We start from the raw sequence: 18,872 nt of genomic DNA, 5'->3' as shown, positions 1-18,872 counted from the left end.
TGATTCACTCCCCCCCCCCCCCCCCCACACACACACACACACATACATTTCTCACGAACAATTTAGCATTGGATGACAAAGAAAACTGGTGTACTTCCAAAGTAAAGTTAGATGCTCTCTGTCTTATGACAGTAATTTTTGATAAATCGTTTTAATATAGACAATGCGTTGTCCTCGTTATCAATGTGACCCAGACAAGACAGCAAGTAAATACTCGTAATTTAATATAATCCGCCCCTGATTTATGGCTTCGTTCCACCTTTTCGATAACAATGTCAGTGCTCCATCTGCCAACAACGTTAAGCATTGTTAGCAGCTTTTAAATAATATTACTGGTACGTTGAATAGACCAATTTTGAACATAAAAATGGGGGAAAGTTAATTAGCCGCAAATCGAAATAATGTGAGAGGGACCCTTGTTCACTACCTTTGTGAAAAACCACATTTATAATTATTGGTATTATTATCATTTTATTTATCTTGATTTTTTGCTTTATTCTATTCAATCTTATTTTGTATATTATTTAAGTTAAAGAAGTAAAATTGACCCATTTTCAGACTTAAAATGTGGGAACTGCAGTTAATTTTAGTAGTATTTAGCTTCTTAAAAACAGATCTCTTTATTATTATTATTTTTCTTGAAGCAGTTTAAGTGTGATGTTTACTCCCACGTGCAGAATAAAGAGTGTGGTAATAGATGACGAAAGAGGATGTTTGGAACAACTCAATTGTCACATCTGTAGAACCATTAATGATGCTCGCCTTTGATAATAACAGGAAACGATATGTTCTTCATGTCATATCGGAAATACAACATCTGTGAAAAGCGACAGAATGGGATGAAAGCAGTTATGACAAACAACACTTCAGCACACTTTTTGTACAGCGCTTATACCGCTTTTATTCTCGCACTAGTTTTTAACGAAGAGGACGTAAAACGTTTCAAGTTATATTGACTGTAACTTGTATATGTGCTAACATCGAGGTGGATGCCCTCGAAAACAATTTACAATGAAATTACCGCGCCCTCTTTGGAATATTTATTTGTTAACTCTTTTTGTAAATTATAACAGGAATGAAGCCGAGAAGTGGGTGATTCAGTTAGAGCCTTATCACCACAGTAACGGGCGTACATGTAGCTAACTACGCAATTTTATATATATATATTTTTACGCGAAAAAGGTTTATCTGTCAGTTCCGGCTTGAAAGAAGCAAGCCAGGGCAATATTTAGATTGTACAAAAAAAAAAAAGAGCGAATATCGCCACTGTGAGTCTTTCAAAAAGAGTCTGAAAGAAACGCATGCCTTATTGGATCGCTTAATTCCTTCGTTCTAAGAATTTACTGATAAAAAACAAAATGTTGACACAACAAATATTGCCTTATTTACACAAGAACATGGGAGCGTGTTTTAGGGCTATTGCTTGTTGTAAGTACAGCCCCATAAAAAACTGAACGGACACATCTTTTTTATCTTTAGCAGCTTTTAATGATTAAAGCATTAATAAGTAAGGAAAACAAACGCTTTCTCACCAGTGGGTGGAACCACATTAGTGCCACTGAGTATTAAGTAGACTATAGTTTAAAGGTTGATTGGAGAGTATCATCTTCTTGGAACACGGTTAAGTGCAGTTTAGGTTCGTAAGTCATAGGTGATAACAATCTTACGCAAGCTAATGGGTCCGTTAAGCTTTGTACTGCTGGTAATTTGTACCCCGAGGCTCAAGCATGACAGTTAAATTGGATTATCACGGCACGTGCAAAAAATTGACGATTAGTTTCCAGAAATCACTAAAACTCAGGGTGGTAGATTATGAAAGAAACTGACATGGATTCATGCAGGTGTTTTCACGTACCGCATATCAAAATACCGTGAATATTTATTGGCTAGATTTTTAAACCAATACGAATGTGTACGTTGCTGTGATACGTTTGAATGCCAGCAAAGGCATCTTTCTCCATTGAGCAATAGTGGTTTTAATGAAGCTGTGGTCTACGGAGCGATATTTGTACAATTCCCGGATGTAGTAGCACTAGAAGCCAGCGTGTACTGATATTGTAGGAAGCCAGCTGTTCGACATTGGGAAGACTAGGAAAAGGTTGCGTGGCAAAGTAAAGTATATGAGAACTCAGTATATACCCGTAAGTGTGCGAGTACGTGCGTGTGTGGTGATGTGTGTATTTCTACTCTAAATGTGCGTGTTCTTAAATGTTATTGCCAATTAGTTCTTCTCGGATTGCATGTATATTTCTTCTGTTTTGGTTCCAGTCTACTTTTCTCAAGGTGAAGATTACTCCAAGAACCTATCAAAGAGGATTGGTAGCTGTCAATACAGCTTCGAATACGGTGAGTCAATAAAGTCACTCTTTCTCTCTCTCTCCTTTTATCTTTTATTATAAAATAGATTGAATTGACAAGATATACATCAAAATTAAGTTATTTGGTAGGTGTACATTTTGCTTGAAGAAGAGCATCTTGAGAATGTCATATTTCACATGTCGAAGACTTAAAGACGCGCTATGTAACTTACTCGTATCTCTTACAACGTGCCACATCTTATCATCTGATTATGAGGAAATATCAACGATTACAATTTGATTTCATATATTATTTGCCGAATCATTACATGCCATTTTAAAAATTGTAATCGTTATTTATTTTTTCTTCTTTCTGTTCTTATCTTATTTTCAAAATGATATTTTATTTTCGCACACTCGTTTCACAGCAATTGTGTACTGCTAAACATGTCCAAGTACATGCAATAACGCCACGGCCTGTCATTGACAAGAAAAATAATAATAATAATAGAAAAGTATTAAGGGAGAAGCAGGGCACCGAGATAATTCGCTATCCCAAAACACGGCGTTTATCCGTCGTACGGGCCGTTAGAACCCCCGAACCTGATGATGGCAGGAGATAAACAGACGATATGCGTACCTCGGTGTGTGTAATTCTGTAGCCGCGCTGTCGCTAACAGGGGTAACACATTGCTAAACAGTTTGCGCATCATCAAAGTGGACCAGTTTTTGCACTCCAGCATTCAAAACACACTTTGATGAATAATTTGGTGATTCATTGATAAAATTAGCTTATGAAGTGTTTTTTATTATTATTATATTAGGCATTAAGTGACTTGTTCATTATAGGATGAAGCACATAAATACCATGGAACACATTTTATTGCATGTTTACCGAAATGTCCAGATTGTTTTTGTTTAGAAGACATTATGTTTGGACAGTAACGTGCTACATCCATCTGTTCCGTTATTTCTAGAGGTTTTGGTCTAGTTCAACCCTGCCATTATAGCCAAGTAATGCGGCGAAGGAAGGGCATATGGTCAAAACGTTTTAGCGAAAACCATAAATGAATTATTTTTATAGCCAGATTTAAGGGTCAAATGCAGCACTGACCTTAAGTGGTTTACTGTTTGTCGACCTTATGAAGATTGATAACTAGAATCTTGAACACCGTGTACTGAAACGGGAGTGTTAAATATGTTTTCTACCGGAGTTTCTCTCTAATTCTAATTTTCCTCAATAAAACTTTTTCCTACATGTTTTAACGATTCGTTGCTCGCCCCGTCTTAGCACTTGGTTTCACAATTTCTGATATACAATTTCTGATTAAGCAACTTTCTAAACGAATCACGACTGGTTTAGATTTGATGCCCCGTTCACACTACCGTCTGACAGATTGAGCTCAGAAAGAAATATCGACATTAGGAACGCAGACAAAATTTCATTTGAAGTTTTTTTAAATAATTGTTTATGTCAGAATTGGGAAAGAAAGGACGCTCTTCAGGATTTTCATACGCGTAGGACATACGACTTTGGGGCATTAAGGCTTCGTTCATATGGAATGTCTATTTTCTAAAAATCTATTTTCTATTCTATAGACTTTCCATGTGAACGAAGCCTAAAACGCTTATAGAATAACTGTCATTTTTTTTAAATAAACAACAAAACGAGAAGGAAACGGAGACACCTAGCGCTGGCATTCTGCCATTCTCACAGCATCACCTGGAAATGTTATTAGCTTGAATTCTATCGTTGGTCAAAGCTTTCAATACGCTCGGAATTTATTTTCCAAATACATCCAAAAGAGTGTACACATTTCGTAATTTGTCCTCCGACTTTGACTGAATTGGTATAGGCAACTAATCATGTGCTTTGGGTAATCATATTTAAAACCCGTTCTAAATAGTCTATTATTTTCAAAAATTTCCCATTGATTTCTAGGGATATTGACTGAAGTGTATTAAGTATACGCCCTCGGTGATATTTCATTGGTTGTAAAGTTGTTCGAAACCTGAGCGGAGAGACAGCTAAATGGAAATCCTAGGGATTGAAGTCCAGGTCTCATATGATAAGTACAGGTTAGGGTTAGTGGGTGTATTGGGGTTAGTACATGGGATGAGTGTCACCTGAGCAAAACTAGGGAACTGACTACGGTTCTTAGTGGACTACCATTCCTGTTACACCGACATAGCCAATGAGATTCATCCGAAATATCTCAAAGCTTCAAGAATGATGTAACAGCAACTGTAATTTTGCTGAATTTGAAAAAAAAAGAAATAATCGCCGACTAGACAGTGCAGTGCAGTGCGGCAAAGATAAAAAGAATGGCAAAATTCATCCACGGCTATCTTTCTGGTTGATTTGGCTAAAGTTCTGTGCAATTGCAGTCTATTGCACAACAGTGCAAATTCACCGTGTCGCTTTCATATTTCAGACTCATAGAGTTTCATCCTTTTTGTTAAAATGTTAACCCCACCTCACCGCGTGACGTCACACTCACGCGTTTTTGTAGTCTCGTTAACGTCACGCAGTGAAGGTTTTCCCGGATTATCCCAGAAAAAAAAACACAGGTGTATGCGCGCTACGGGTGAAATACAGAACAATCTCGAGGCGTTCCTCTTCCTCATTAAAGGTCTCATAACAAGGACATCACCTCCTAAATTAACTGAAATAACCAGCGATTTATTTTATCCACCTTGGCTACGAGGTATATATCCCCTTGGTGAATGCTGTCCATTTTCTACCGAAAAGCCAATTAATGGGACCAGGGAGAGAAGATAGGTTTGATGTTCGAAATTGCTTCAATATTCGCAGGGAGATTGCGCTCTGTTGTACGCAGTCAATACACCGCCGGCGTCTGTCGATAATATTTCCTGTTTATTTTTGACCACAAATTTCAATCATTGGAAAACAAATAAACAGCCTCTGTGGAGAAAAAAAGCTTTTAAGTTTAGAGATTTTCCGGCGACGGGTGTAAATCATAGGTATTGTTAAACAGAAACAATATCGTTTAATTCAAGTGAATTAATTTTATTGGGCGTGATACATGGTGCTTTTAAAGTTATGTAGCCTATGTTTATAAGCAGTATTCCTTTAAGCTCTCCGGGTTTTGCTGCATTCGAGCTTATGTATAAGTTTTAATTTCAAGCAATATATATAAATTGATTTCTTTTAGCGACGATGAGGAAAAACGAAACCCTGCTATGCAATTTTAATTAGATTAATAAGGGTAGAAATAGAAGGTGATAATGTCAGCTGAGCAAGGAAGTTAAATTGTGTAAAACCCTCGATCCTGATAGTACACAGGTGGGAAGCCCGAAGATTACATACAACAGGAAGGATTTTAATTTTAACAACCTTGGGCCTTGATCATTTTTCGCCTCGGCCTCTGATATTTTTGACAAAATGTCGGAGGGAGGAGAGCGTCCCGTTCATCATTCTTGCAGTTACTTCCCTGTTATGCAAGCGAGCATCGCCAACTGGCGCCAATGATATCTGGTTTTCTATGTGCCTGTATACAATCCCCATACCTGCCATATATCTACAGGTGCCAGAACAAGAGACGTTGTCACTTTCCAGACTGGTAATAAGCAGGCCCTGACTCTCAAAGATTACTGGAAACCCTCCTATTTTATCAAACATGCCTTTGTCGTTTCAAGGTCATTTGCGTTATTGGCAATGGTAAAAACTTGCTGATAAGAAGGATTCTCCAGTAAGCCTTGAAGCCTATGGGGTCTGTACTAAAATCTAAATCAAAACACCCCTTTTTTAAATAAATGTCTCACCATAGATGTGACAGACACTTTTTCCGCCTATGAACACCTCTAGATCAGTTTGCTCATTGCGTCTGATACCAATGTAGGGTAAAAGTAGCCAGGGCCGTCGCGTTACTTGGAAGTCATCAGTTTTTCTCTAAATGCACTGTGCAGATAACAGGAGTTGAATGATAAATGCCCGTCAAAATGGGAGTTTAGTTAGAGCACTAGACTGTAAGACCATTTCATTTAGAGTTAGGATATCAAGGCGTTTCGACGTAATCAAAAAAAGCTGTACAGCTTCCAATTTTTGTTGCTCCCAGCGACATCACCAGCCTACTGAAGTCTTGGGAATTGAAGAAAAATGAAAATAACTCAGCTGAAGTCACTGTCTGCGAAAACGTTCCAACAACATGACGCACGCACTATTGTGCAACCATATACACTGTAGACTAACCTTCTGTAACTTTTTGTTTTACGGGCCTGCCTACATTTTCACACAAAATAAACAATGTTATTACATTGCCTCCGATTATTCGATGGTTTGACAATTTGTCAGGGTAATTTTTTGTTGGTTAAGGAAGAGAAACCGATAGCTGTCTCTTTCGATATTTAAACCAGATCAGGTAGTAAATGTTTTTGTTTTGCAACCATTAGACAAAATTCAGTATATCCAGCAACGAAAAAAGTTAATTTTCTTCATTAGTACCCGTGATAGTTACTAGCTAGATATGCCTGGTATTTGAACTGATACACCCTTACTGAAAAAGAACGAGAAACTTAAACGTTCTGTCAGTGCATGTTCAGCCGGTAAGAAGCTTACGATCAGGCATTAGCAGAATGACCCACGAAAGCAATTAGGTATTCGTGAGAAGGAACAGACACTGTTGATTTCTCTTCTAATGAGGTTACGGTTACAGCAAACACAGGCACTTTATTAATTCAAAAGACAGTGATATATTAGGGTTTGTTTATTTTCCCTCCTTGGGAATTAAACTCATTTGTTTTTGTCAAATTTCGGTTTCGACAGAAAACGGTTTAATTAGAGAAAAAAGGACAGACATCGATTTTTTTGACGGCATCAAATGATAACATTGTGATAATGTTTGTTGATACACTGGTATTGTTTTTAATACGATCCATAATTAATATGTTACCATTCTGATGAGAAGAGGCGTATACGCCTGTCACGATACTATATGTATTTGCATCAGGAGAGAAGAACTAAAGCAAATTCAATGCTGGAATCGGCTGTCTTTCAGGCGCAACTGTATCTTTGTTGTATGCAAAACACTACAAAAAGCTGACTTAACTGCGCAGCATTTATTTCATCCAGAACAGTATTAAAAACAAATTGGAGTTCTGTCTGGCATCTGGTTATGTGGTAGTAACAAAAGCACTATGGCCGCATTCAGAACAGTGGACTAACTAGTCCGAGGGTCAAATATGGCGACACACTACATTTCTTGCCGTCTAATCCGCTAATAGAGACTGAATAGATATCCAGTGGGGAAAAATTAAGTGGGTCGGCCATATTTGACCCTAGGACTAGTAAGTCCACTCTTCTGGATGCGGCCTATGGCTCTAGCATACTCTGGCGACATTGTAAAATACGCCCCCCGCAGCTTTCTTTATAATAAAAACAAAGGCTTTAATCTTAATGTGACCCAAAATTATCAGACGTATCTAGTTTTGTGAAAAATAATTTGAAAGGCAAACATGTCCGACCGACGATTACTGATGATTGGAGACAGTCGCGCAATTAAATCATTTCCCTAAATCCTTAAGGTTCTCATTGCATCCCATAGTGCTTAATTAAATCGTTTGGCTGTATGGTACGTCGGTAACCGATCTATATTGAGAGACAAGAAGTAACGAGATTTGTTCTATGTTCTGGTTCCCAGAGTGATCCTGCTGTCAACAGCCTTTCTGGAGAGTTTCTTTTATTTCACTTCTGTTCGTTCAAATCCCATTACACTATCTGCATATACCGCGATGCTAGGTATTACGTATCCTTATCTGGTCTCACTGCAGTTGCATCGTATTTTTTAAGCAAACACTATCATAAGACAATAAAAGCATCTGGTTTTTCAGACATTGAGAAAGCACCGGCCGTACTCGTTAATGTATGTCAAAATTCATAGCGAAGTCGTGTGTGGATTTTATTTGCAAAAGAAATAATCCGCAACCGCCGCCAGAATCTGGCACTAATTGCATCGATTTAGTGTCTTTTTACGCCATTCGAACCAATGTTTCGTATTTATAGGACGTGTTTGTAACATTGTTTGAAATAAAAATGTAAATGTTATAACGTGACGGAGAGTCTGTGCAATCACCTACAGACTGTTAGACTTGGTTGAAATCAGTTTCAAGGATCGTTTTACTGAGGCTTGAGTGTACATAGAAAACAAACTTCTCAACTGAAGTGACGTTACTCTTTCACGAGATTGGAAATTACGTGATAATATAAAAATGTTCAGTATATCGAATGCGTTCTACGTTTTGGTTTCCAAATGATGAATCCGATACAATAGGGCTTTGTCTGGCAGTGAAGCTGTTGTCATGTCCGGTAACGAAAGTTATGGTGCGGGTGTCGCCATCGAAAGTTAACCGATGCAACGGGTCGTCGTGACATTAACTAACGAAACTCATTTAATAAGTGGATCTTATCAAACACAATTTTAATACTCTGTTAACGTACGTCCATCGAACACCATAGTGTAGAGCTCTTTCGAGATCACTGGAAAAGGTGACTTGCCCTATCTTTTACACTGGTCTAACTTCTAAAGAGGTAAGTTTTTCAGATAGAAAAAAACTACGTATCTAGATAAATACAGTAAATTAATGAATGGATAAATGAATGTGTGATGAATTTGTGAATGAATGAACGGATATAAAAATAAGCTAATCAAAAGGCATCGTGCAAAGCAATTTTTGTCGTAATGATAGTTAGGCCTATATGGCACTGGCTGAAATAATGACGTAACACTCTTTACATAACAATATCCATCCATTCGGTGCATTAAAAAAAATCCGCAGTCTACTGCCATTACAAAGATTACACTTTTAATGTTTTTTTATCGATATATACACCGATATTGAAAATGTGAATAGGACTAACAATGGTTTATCATTGCAATATTTGCTTTGTACAAGGGGGAATATACTAGTGCTTCATCATTTCGTCCTCTGTATCGGATATATTGGATATTTTGTTTCAAGGTAATGGGTTGATTTGGCCTTGTAATGATTGGATAACATTGTCTTATTGCCACATTTGAATATGAAAACTTGCTCTGTATTTTCCATTATTTCAAAACAGATGACAGTATTAAGGCAGTCCAATCCGAAGAGGCTGGTATACAGTTCTTGCCGTATAGTTATCTCTGTTTGTGTACCAAACCCAAAGAGAACGTATTTAATTTGTCAGACGTCCGTCAGGACCGCTAGGGCTCCAAACAATACAGCAGGCAGTGTATTGATTATAAAGATGGGAATTTTTCTATTGTTTGTATTATATTATTGCAACCAGACAAAGAAGCAAATGAACACTGTGAACCCACCCCTCCCTAATGAAAAAAATAAAATTCAGAGAGACACTTGATCATTAATGAATTATTGTACTCAATAGCCTTTATAAAATAGTTGACTTAAAAGTGTCAAAAAAAAAAAAAAAAACCCTCAGGTCCATGTGTATTATGTCAAGCTTATTCATTCCCTATTGATTTTAGGCTTTTAATCACTTTTGATTTAGTGTGTCGAAAAGCTAGATGCTTTTCACACCCCTGTAAATAAGCATCGAGTAAGGGGTGTAAAAACAGGGGAAGTGTGAACTAACTAATCTGGGGAAAACGACGTGCCAGAATGGAGATTTCTCACAGGGGTAGGTTTTAGCCAATTATATTATCTGAGGCTACACTGTGTATTTTCACTGCTCCATTACAAAGAAGTTATGTGACGCAGAAAAAAAGTAACCAATTCTTACATTATCCATCACTGTATTAATGTACTTCAATTTATTTTCTAATGTACTGTATTATCTAATGTAATTTTGACATACTAACATCACGGCCGTGTTATAGTTCCCCTCTGTTTTGCAGTCAGATATGCAAGGCGTATATTGTACCTAAGTGATGGCAAAAATACATAAAATAAGATACTTTCTGAACGAACCAAAGACGTATTTGATAGGACTGAAAATACCGGGAAATATATCATTTCCCGTCCCCTCGGAGGACGTAAGCAATGCAATGACTGAAGAAAAACGAAACCACCTCACTGTGTATCTATATTGTTAAGAAGGATTTTTGCGACTTGGATAGCGCGGCCCAAAACCGCCTTTGTTTGGTTGGAATACTGCAATAAGTCTTCACGTAGTACTAAATATGATGGACCTATGTTACCAAGATTAGTGAACGCGCACAAAACATCTTGGAACTCTACCCTGGCCCACATCTGGGAAGCTGCGGGGTGTTTACGAACGCTCCTTTTCGTACATTAACGGTGAAAATGTTAAGACACTTGTGATGATAACTGTATCTCCGCGATATAAACAGTAGCATCTAGTGTATATTATATATGGTAGACGAATTACTGAGGTAGCTTTATGGTAAGTAATCGTTGTTTTTCAACCCAAAGGTACTGCATTTCTCCTTGGGGTGATAGGTTAAGTGAAATTATCTCCGGGTGGTCCCTTGCACTATCCTTATCTTACTGGTAATTGTAATGATATAATTTCAAATAATCGGTAATTCTCCGAGGTACGAAATCTGCTTCTGCTGTTTATAGTGCCTAAAGAAGCGTGTGCCTTAACCAAAAATGCTTTATATTGAACTGCTATGATGGACTACACTAGTAACACCTTTTATCATACGATGAAGATTTAATTAGGATATCTTATAAGCAAAGCGTCAATTGCATTATGAGGTAAATGTACCCTACTCCGTCTAAAAACGTGAAACTAAGGTAAATGTGTGCAAGAAGTGAAACTAATTTCTGCTAGAGGAGATATTATATCTGTTTTTTCTTTTCATCGAGTTGCATCATGATGTCGGCAAAACGCATCAGTACGTCGAATGTTGGCTATACTATAAATAAATAACGTATCTTTTTCGTATTTTAAGATTTAATGTTTGGATTTTTAGTCTCAGGTTTGGCCTGTTTGCAAGACATCTCACATGGGTATTTTTCCTTCAATATCCTTATTGGAAATCACCATTCTTTTTTTATCTGTTAACATGGTTAAGTAATTTTAGAACTGCACAGCTTCATCAGACTTTTTCCGCGTATGTGCCGGAAATTGACCTTGCATCTATCTCATATTTCCTCCTTTTATGACAAAGGGATTATAATTAAGCGACCAGGTTCTCCTGTGAGTAGGATACGCATACTAATCGAGTAGCACAATCTAGGTAAATTAAGAACCGTTTACGTTCCACGTCTAATTGTTTGGATTTATTCAGATTGCGGATATGGCAAATTTGTGCATTCTTATACAAACAAAAGAGCTACATTTGTCACTAGCCACAACGTATGATCGTAATTGCTGTAACTAATGCATATTGTGATGGATAGAAAATGAATTCCAAACCATGCAAGTTATTTGGAAGAGATTTGATGGACTACAATGACGAAGAATCAACCGTTCCAATGACTTAAATGAAATTAGAAAAAAAGCAACATTTTTAGATATGAATGCCAAGAAATATAAAAATAATAATGTCGACTCGTCAAAAATTGATTCTCCTTGTCATTTACAAAGGGTTATGTTAAATGCACGGCAGGAGTTCGACTGTTAAATACACAGATAAAGATACCAGGTACGCAGGTACGCAATGTTACCCATTTGCTTCAGAATCACGGCAATGTTTGCAGTTCGTTATTTGGCAAACCCATTAGGAATAGCCGATCATGTATATGTGGGATAAATTGGTACCCAGTGCTTCAAATGTGTCAAAAAAAGAAACTAATTACGTGCATACAATATTGATACACCAGAGTATAGAATAAAATACACGTGCATCAGCAATGCACTGGTATAAAAAAGGAAATGGTGACAATAAACTGATATGTCAAATTTTTCTATTTGTGTTATGTACCGAAGCTTGAATATGACCTGAAAAATTCCATCAGAACCTACTCCACTATGTATATGTTTCGAACGCAAGTGTTTCTTTCACCCCATTTCCATAGATTTTTAGATCGATCTATCCCTGTGGGGAGTCTCACTTGATTACTGTCAGCTTGGCCGGCTTAAGCGTCTGTCCCGCCGACTAAAAGCTGTAAGGGGGTAATTAACTATGGTGTCCGCTCGGCTGACTGCAATTTAGAGTGAACCCCCAGGGAGTTAGGTCGATCTAAATCTTAATCTCTAGATCGATCTAAATCTCTGGGAAAGCACCCTTAGTCAGTTGTTCTTTTGTTGGCCCATCACCAGAATTGACCAAATTGAACCTTATCTAGGTATCTATATCATTAACTTGATCAAATCAAGTTTAACCTCATGTGTGCTATGCAGCTTTATCGAGGGATGGATGCCAAGCATTAGGCTATCACAGAGTTTTATCTAATGCTCACGCTATCTGCCTCTGAAGAGTTCAGTGGCAAATCGATCTGATGAGGTACTCCCAAGATGAAAGTAAGCCTTGATAGCGTCAAGTACTGTGACAGCGTCCATTAGCGTATTCACTAAGCCGTTGAATGTGTCCACTTCACTCTGTACCTTAGTAGATCGAATCCCATTTTACAGTAGTGACATTGCATTAGAACTTTGTATTTAGTTGAAAAAAAAACTGGTTGATAGAAGAAAAAAGAACTACTATCACTGAAGTCGACACGCATTTGGTTCGTATTAGAGAGAATGAAAGAGGCTGTAGATAACATTACTGACCATATCGGAGATTTTTATCTATTGGCAAAGTCATTCCTGATTATGGACCATAGGGTCTCCCCAATTTATAACGTAAATTTGTATTGAACCAGGCTACAAATGACGATTGCAAGATTGACCAGCGATACGAATAACGCGGAGACTTATCCGTGGGGTGGGGTGTGGGGGGGGGGGACAGGGGGGCGCAGTTTCCGTGCATGTCCTCTGATCTCAACATTTTCCTTTGGTGAAAAAACAAATTCTGTCTCTTGGTGCATAGCTGTTTACGAACCGAACTCTACCTCATACCCCGTGTTTAGTAAATGTCTGGATCTTCAATGAAACGTTAGTGTATCCCTTGGGTTACACTAGGTCTGCTTTTATTCATTTATGCATTCAACCCTGTGGATATATTTGTAGATTTCAAAATACCTCCACTGGATGCTAATGCATTTCACACTATTTTACGGCAACGTTGGTATTTGAATTGCATTTCACTTTGTAAACAGCCACAGAAACGGGTTCAATGTACGATACAACATTCAAATCGTTGGCCGCCTGCGCTCTTGTTCAGTTGGACACAGGTTTCGTTGATATTTCTATCAAAATCATAGTAAAGAGAAGCTGTTTGACGTGTCCTGATACGACGGCGTCCACTGTTGGTATATCTATGCTTCTTCATTTTCTTCATTTTCATTTTCATTTTCGTTCTTTACATTTCGTTTAATTATGTATTGAACTTTACGTGGACAACAGCGTTAGTTTTTAATCTATTGTGTATCTTTTAACACCGCGTTAAGGTCATGTAGTCAAATATACATGAGGATGCTGTGACAAATGATTACTGTTGTGACTTATACCGTCATTAAGGATATCGGATGGCTGTTTTAAAAAACTATTTAAATTCACATTTTTTTGAAGCAGCCTGGATTTAGTGCCCTCTACGTTTTGCCATCAGTTGCTCAGAATTGGCATAAATATTGGCAATATGTGAGAGGATTGTTAAAGTTTTTTTTTGAATATTTGATATATGGTTGACCTTAAAGGTTAAAAATTCTGATCGGTATGGCGCTTGTTTGAATTGGGGTCAGGGATCATCTGTTTTATGGACTAGTAACCACAACGTTTACACCGTGAAAGTAAAACTGCACACGCGCTTGGCTCACTTGCACTCAATTATATAATATTGACGTGAAATCTGTTCAACTTGCTCTGTGTTTCCACGGTGAACTTAAGGCCAAAAAGAGGACATCAGTGTGTACAGTTTTGTATTAGATCAGAAGGTATGACAAGCTTTATGAATAATACATTGGAATTGGTATTAAAGTCAAATGATCTGAAAGACGCACGTCAAGATTCTTTGCTCGGTTGCTGTCTTCTTGATGTCCATTCGTTGGCATTATTGGTTTTCCCAACAGAAATGAATTTCGTTATAGAGGAATTGGTCTGTGCAAATCGGGTTTAGGGTCACGGTCTTTGAAGTCTTACCTAAACCTACTTGTCTGTCCGGTCATCCCGTCATGTTATAAGTGTGATTTGATCTTTTGGGTGGCATATACCGAGAAACTGTCTTTTGGATTGCAAGAACGATGTGTGATTTCCAATTTGACTTTTAAAGTGACTTGTCGTTGTAAGGGATTCTTAGGGATGCATTACGCATACGGATCAAAAACACGTTAGTGCCGTGGTATAATTAAACTGAAAAAAAAATACTTGGGGATTCTCAGCTTTATCCTGATGCAAGAATCCTAAATTGGATTGCTACCGAAGAAACCTCCCGGGTGCTGCTGAGAAAAAAAAAGCAGACAGATCACCAATCTGCCCGTTTTTAATACATGTACCATTACCCTCCAAAGAATACAAATTCAATTATAAAACACTGGATAGCGTTCCGCTCGTTTTATTTGATGTGTGTTTGCAAAATGATTATAAGTCATGCGAAACCATTTAGTGCCAGGTGAAAGAAAACTAAGCTAAATTCCTCTCTGCGTCTGTATTATTCTATCAACGATAAAAAGCGGTCTAATGGCGGACTTAATGACTATAGCCGAAAGTTAATTTGAACCATGGACCTAATGCTTTAAAACAAATTTATAGTCTATCACGCAGAAATGAGAATTTTACATTGGTCTAATATCATAACATTCTCATGTTGTTTGTCCAGTATCATAATTATGAACTTGCCGATGGTAATCAAACTGCACTATAGTTTTTACGGAATAATTGCAGTGTCATCTGAGGTCATCTTACCAATGAAGGGGCTTTATTAATCAGTACTTTCACAAGAATGGGCGTCCTTTTAATAATAATAATAATAATAATAAAATAATAATAAGCCGTGAAACACGGTCAAAATTGGAACGGGGCTCTTTAATGGTAAAAGATTTTTCTCAGTAAAATGATTAAGAGAGACGTGAGTCCTTTGCCAGATCCCTAAGCTAGCAGTTTATTGGATTACCAAAGAACTGGAATCAGACAAGTCCCGTGGCTCAAGCTTGATATCTAAGCATCCTGTCAGCATATCTGTGAACTACCAGCGGATTACGATGACATTGATTTTAGTTATATTTGTTAATTGATATGGTTTGTCAAAGTCACCAGATCTAATTATTTACTTTAGCTAATTGCTTTTGGACCTCTATTAATATATTTATTAATGTGCCTAAGTAATGAAACTGCACTTTATTGCAATGTCAATACATCATTGGTGTTGTCTCTTTTAAATATTAATTATAGTGGACGTATATAGAGTGTACATTACGAAATATACAGTTATCATTTGCGCAATGAGGATCATCAATCGATGTGCCTTATTGGTAAATCGATGTGTCTGAACCAAGCTTACCGTGTTGAATAATACGTTTAATGGGAGCTTTTTTAAAGATGGTATCATGCCGATTTGAATAAACCCATGGGCCTGTTTCAAAAGACGACTTAAGTCAAAAGTCGGTCTTAGCAAAAGTGCTAGGAAGTTAAGCAAGTATGTTGCGTTTCACAAGGTATCTAAAGGGTAGCTTACCTTGTTTTCTGGTCTTTCAATTGTGCCTCAGGAAACTTACACTTTAAATGGTGACCTTAGCCTTTCTCGTGCGAATACGTACCACATGCATGTTTTTATTTTTCCATCACTCCCTTTTTTTTCGGTATTTGCATGACACAATAATATAAGGCTTTTTTCACCTCAACCGATATACTTTAGTGATGCAGTCTGTACCGGTACACTTTGAAAGTTCAACAATTTAATTATCTGACTATATCACGTAAGAGAGTCACCTAAGCGTACTCCTTTGTTCGACAAGGCAATTTAATCCACTTCCGCTCAAAAATGACTTCTTTATAGCGAGTAAAAACCCTTCAGTCACTACATGTCGGGACGTGTCAAAGTGTGCCGGTGTCACGAACCTGAGGGTCCTTGTGACAGAAAGTCCGCCCTGCATATAGTTACTATGGTTAGGGTTAGTTTGACCTAAGTAGATCAAAATCTAGGGCGAGGCTCACCTGTGCAAATGAATGGGAAGTGGACTCTGTCATGGGGGACTTTCTGGTACATGACACTGGTGTAACAGGAATGGAAGTCCTAGGAATGGAAGTCCGGACTCCCATATGATTAGTACAGGTTAGGGGTACCATATGATTAGTACAGGTTAGGGGTAGTCGGGGTGTTGGGGTTAGTATATGGGTCGAATGTCAGCTATACAAAGTCATGGGAAGCGGACTGCGGTTCCTAACGGACTCCCATTCCTGTTTCACCGGCGCGAGAGGAATTTGGTATTCCGCTAGGAACCGCAGTCCGTTTCACCATTACTTTGTACAGGAGGCATTCGTCCCATATACTAACCCCAGTACTTGATCTAACCCTAACCTGTACTTCCGTTCCTAGGACTACCTACCTGTCACTCTGGCTCAACTATATAGCTAATGCATAAGCCACCGTTTACTTGTCCTCAAACGGATGCTGATTATTTATTGTTTTTTTTTTACTCATAGCTCCATTTTTTTTACGATTTCAGAGGGTGTGAGGGAACGAGGAAGTGAACGGTTGACTTCACCGGAGATCCTGATCCGGACAGACCTAATTGGATTAAATAATTTGGCATCCCGCAGAGGAGGCGGATACCTACACACGCTTCCAGTTCAATCAGAAAGGACGCAGGCGTGAGGTGAGAGTTCCGGGTTATTAAAGTTTATAACAAGGCCGTTGAAACACTAACAGTTTTGTTTAATACACACCAGGCATATAAATAAGCACAGTCATAACGGGAGGATGGGAACACACCACGGTTACAAACTGAGCCCATATTTTATAGCGTGTGTACATGAGAACAAGAGTATGACAAACCGGAATGTTCACACCCTGATTTCGCCCAGCGTAAACATTGATCGATTTGTTTCTGACCTGGGTCAGTATTCATAATTCGCTGTTAAATAAAGGCTGGTCTGTAACAGCTTAGCACTGGAGGAATTCTTATTCTCGAATAGAAACCCAAACAGAACGAGGAAGAAACGTTTCTAAGGGTCGAGCAGTGGCTTGTATGAAGCGCAGTAAAGCGGTAAGTTGCGTCAAACATTAATGGGATGTTACGGTGACGTAGCTTTATGCTTTTGTTGGTCTTGCTCTAACGGTGCTGTTTTTACTAGTATGTATTTACAGTATGAGTGAGGTTTGATTGTATCGATCGATCAAACTAGTTAGCTAGCTATTTAGTCATAACTGTAGAACAAATGCAATGAGGCATGCTAAAAAAACTGAAAAAATTAAAGGCACACAGCCCTGCACGGCGGCAAGTAAGGAGTAAATTCAGCGTTGCTGAGAACCTGCGTAATTATGCCAGCAATGTGTCCGCCCCTATGGCTTTCACTAGAATGCTTCGATTAGGCCTAGTTACGCAGGACGGGAGGCGTCCATGGGGAGTAATCAGGCTTATTCGCTGATGGACCGCTTAATGATGTACGATGACCTTTGGTGGCGGCATCTCTGGGGAGGGTTGATCTCATTCTCACACAGACAGTGCCAACTGGTTCAACCAGGATATTAAGATGAGGGATGAATCCCAGACAGTGCAGGTTAATATCATCGTTGTTTTTTAGAAGACAGTGCAATTTGGGGTATTGAAAGCACATTCTTCTGTTGACCACAATTTGTGCCCCCCCCCCCCCCCCCCCCCCCCCCCCATTGATGTTTGGGAGGAGTCGGTGAACGAATCTGTCATTCCGCTTGGATGCATGTCATTGTGGGTTCGCTTTTTGTATCTGGCACTGCAAGGTTGACCTCATGGTTGGGGTGTTATTTTAGCGCTGACTGCCAGGGGTTTAAATCATTGCCGTTAGGTTATGTGTTAAATAAATTCAATGAAATTGACAAGTTCACGCAATAAGTGCATATATAGTATCTCGCTAGAGTTGCGTGATAAGTAAATAGCATTAGGGCTAAAAAGGGAGGAACATCCACGACGGGGCCAAAGGAGGCGTTTATTTATTAGAAATGGAACCAAAAATGGAACACTTCTTGCTTATGTTTCCTTGGGTACAACGCTTCTAAGTATCGCTTTTATTTTCTGTCCAGGAGGCGTAAGTTCCACATGGTGCGTTTGTTTACACTATGAGGGTCTTCTGGTTCAGTCTTGGCATGTGCAGAACTCTGTTCTTTTTTCAGTACATCCAGTGTTTGATCACTGTGACTAGAGTGCAGTTGAAAACTTAATTTTAATGGCAACTGGCTTTAAAAAGGGTAACACTTAATGTTTGTTGAAAATGTGTTTATCATCTGTTTATCATCTATTTTTAAATATATCCATTTGCACAAGACTTAACGCAGTGCTGTGAATCGACTTATGGCGTATTCATTGACAGGCAAATGACATTAATGCCCTAACACTTAATGGAATACAAACATGTTAATTTATAAAAGTAAAAAAGAATCAAAACAGTGCCTAGCTTCTCAAGAAACAGTT

At 38.3% G+C, this 18,872-nt stretch overlaps 1 protein-coding gene across 9 annotated transcripts in view; it reads left to right on the top strand.

Moving 5' to 3' along the window:
• LOC106170278 (FMRFamide receptor) overlaps positions 1-18,872 on the top strand; it is a 28,095-nt gene that overhangs the window by 4,515 nt on the left and 4,708 nt on the right. For 5 of the 9 annotated variants that reach the window (XM_013550076.2, XM_013550077.2, XM_013550075.2 and 2 more), the window contains exons 2-3: positions 2,269-2,346; positions 16,932-17,081. Coding sequence is in view for 1 of the 9 variants with exons in the window: in XM_087018511.1 (XP_086874637.1) it covers positions 2,269-2,346; positions 5,846-5,899 (132 nt within the window). In the remaining 8 variants the exon portion in view is untranslated. Of the gene's footprint in view, positions 1-1,807; positions 2,142-2,268; positions 2,347-5,845; positions 7,507-16,931; positions 17,082-17,162; positions 17,472-18,872 lie in introns of those variants that run through there. The other 4 variants (XM_087018510.1, XM_013550078.2, XM_087018511.1 and 1 more) reach the window with 4 other exon arrangements.

Source organism: Lingula anatina, chromosome 7 (genome assembly GCF_051362555.1).
Source record: "Lingula anatina isolate TDL-2025a chromosome 7, LinAna3.0, whole genome shotgun sequence".
Classification (NCBI taxonomy): Eukaryota; Metazoa; Brachiopoda; class Lingulata; order Lingulida; family Lingulidae; genus Lingula; species Lingula anatina.
Note: the sequence above shows the minus strand (reverse complement) of the source record. Positions and strands in the feature narration are given on the sequence as shown.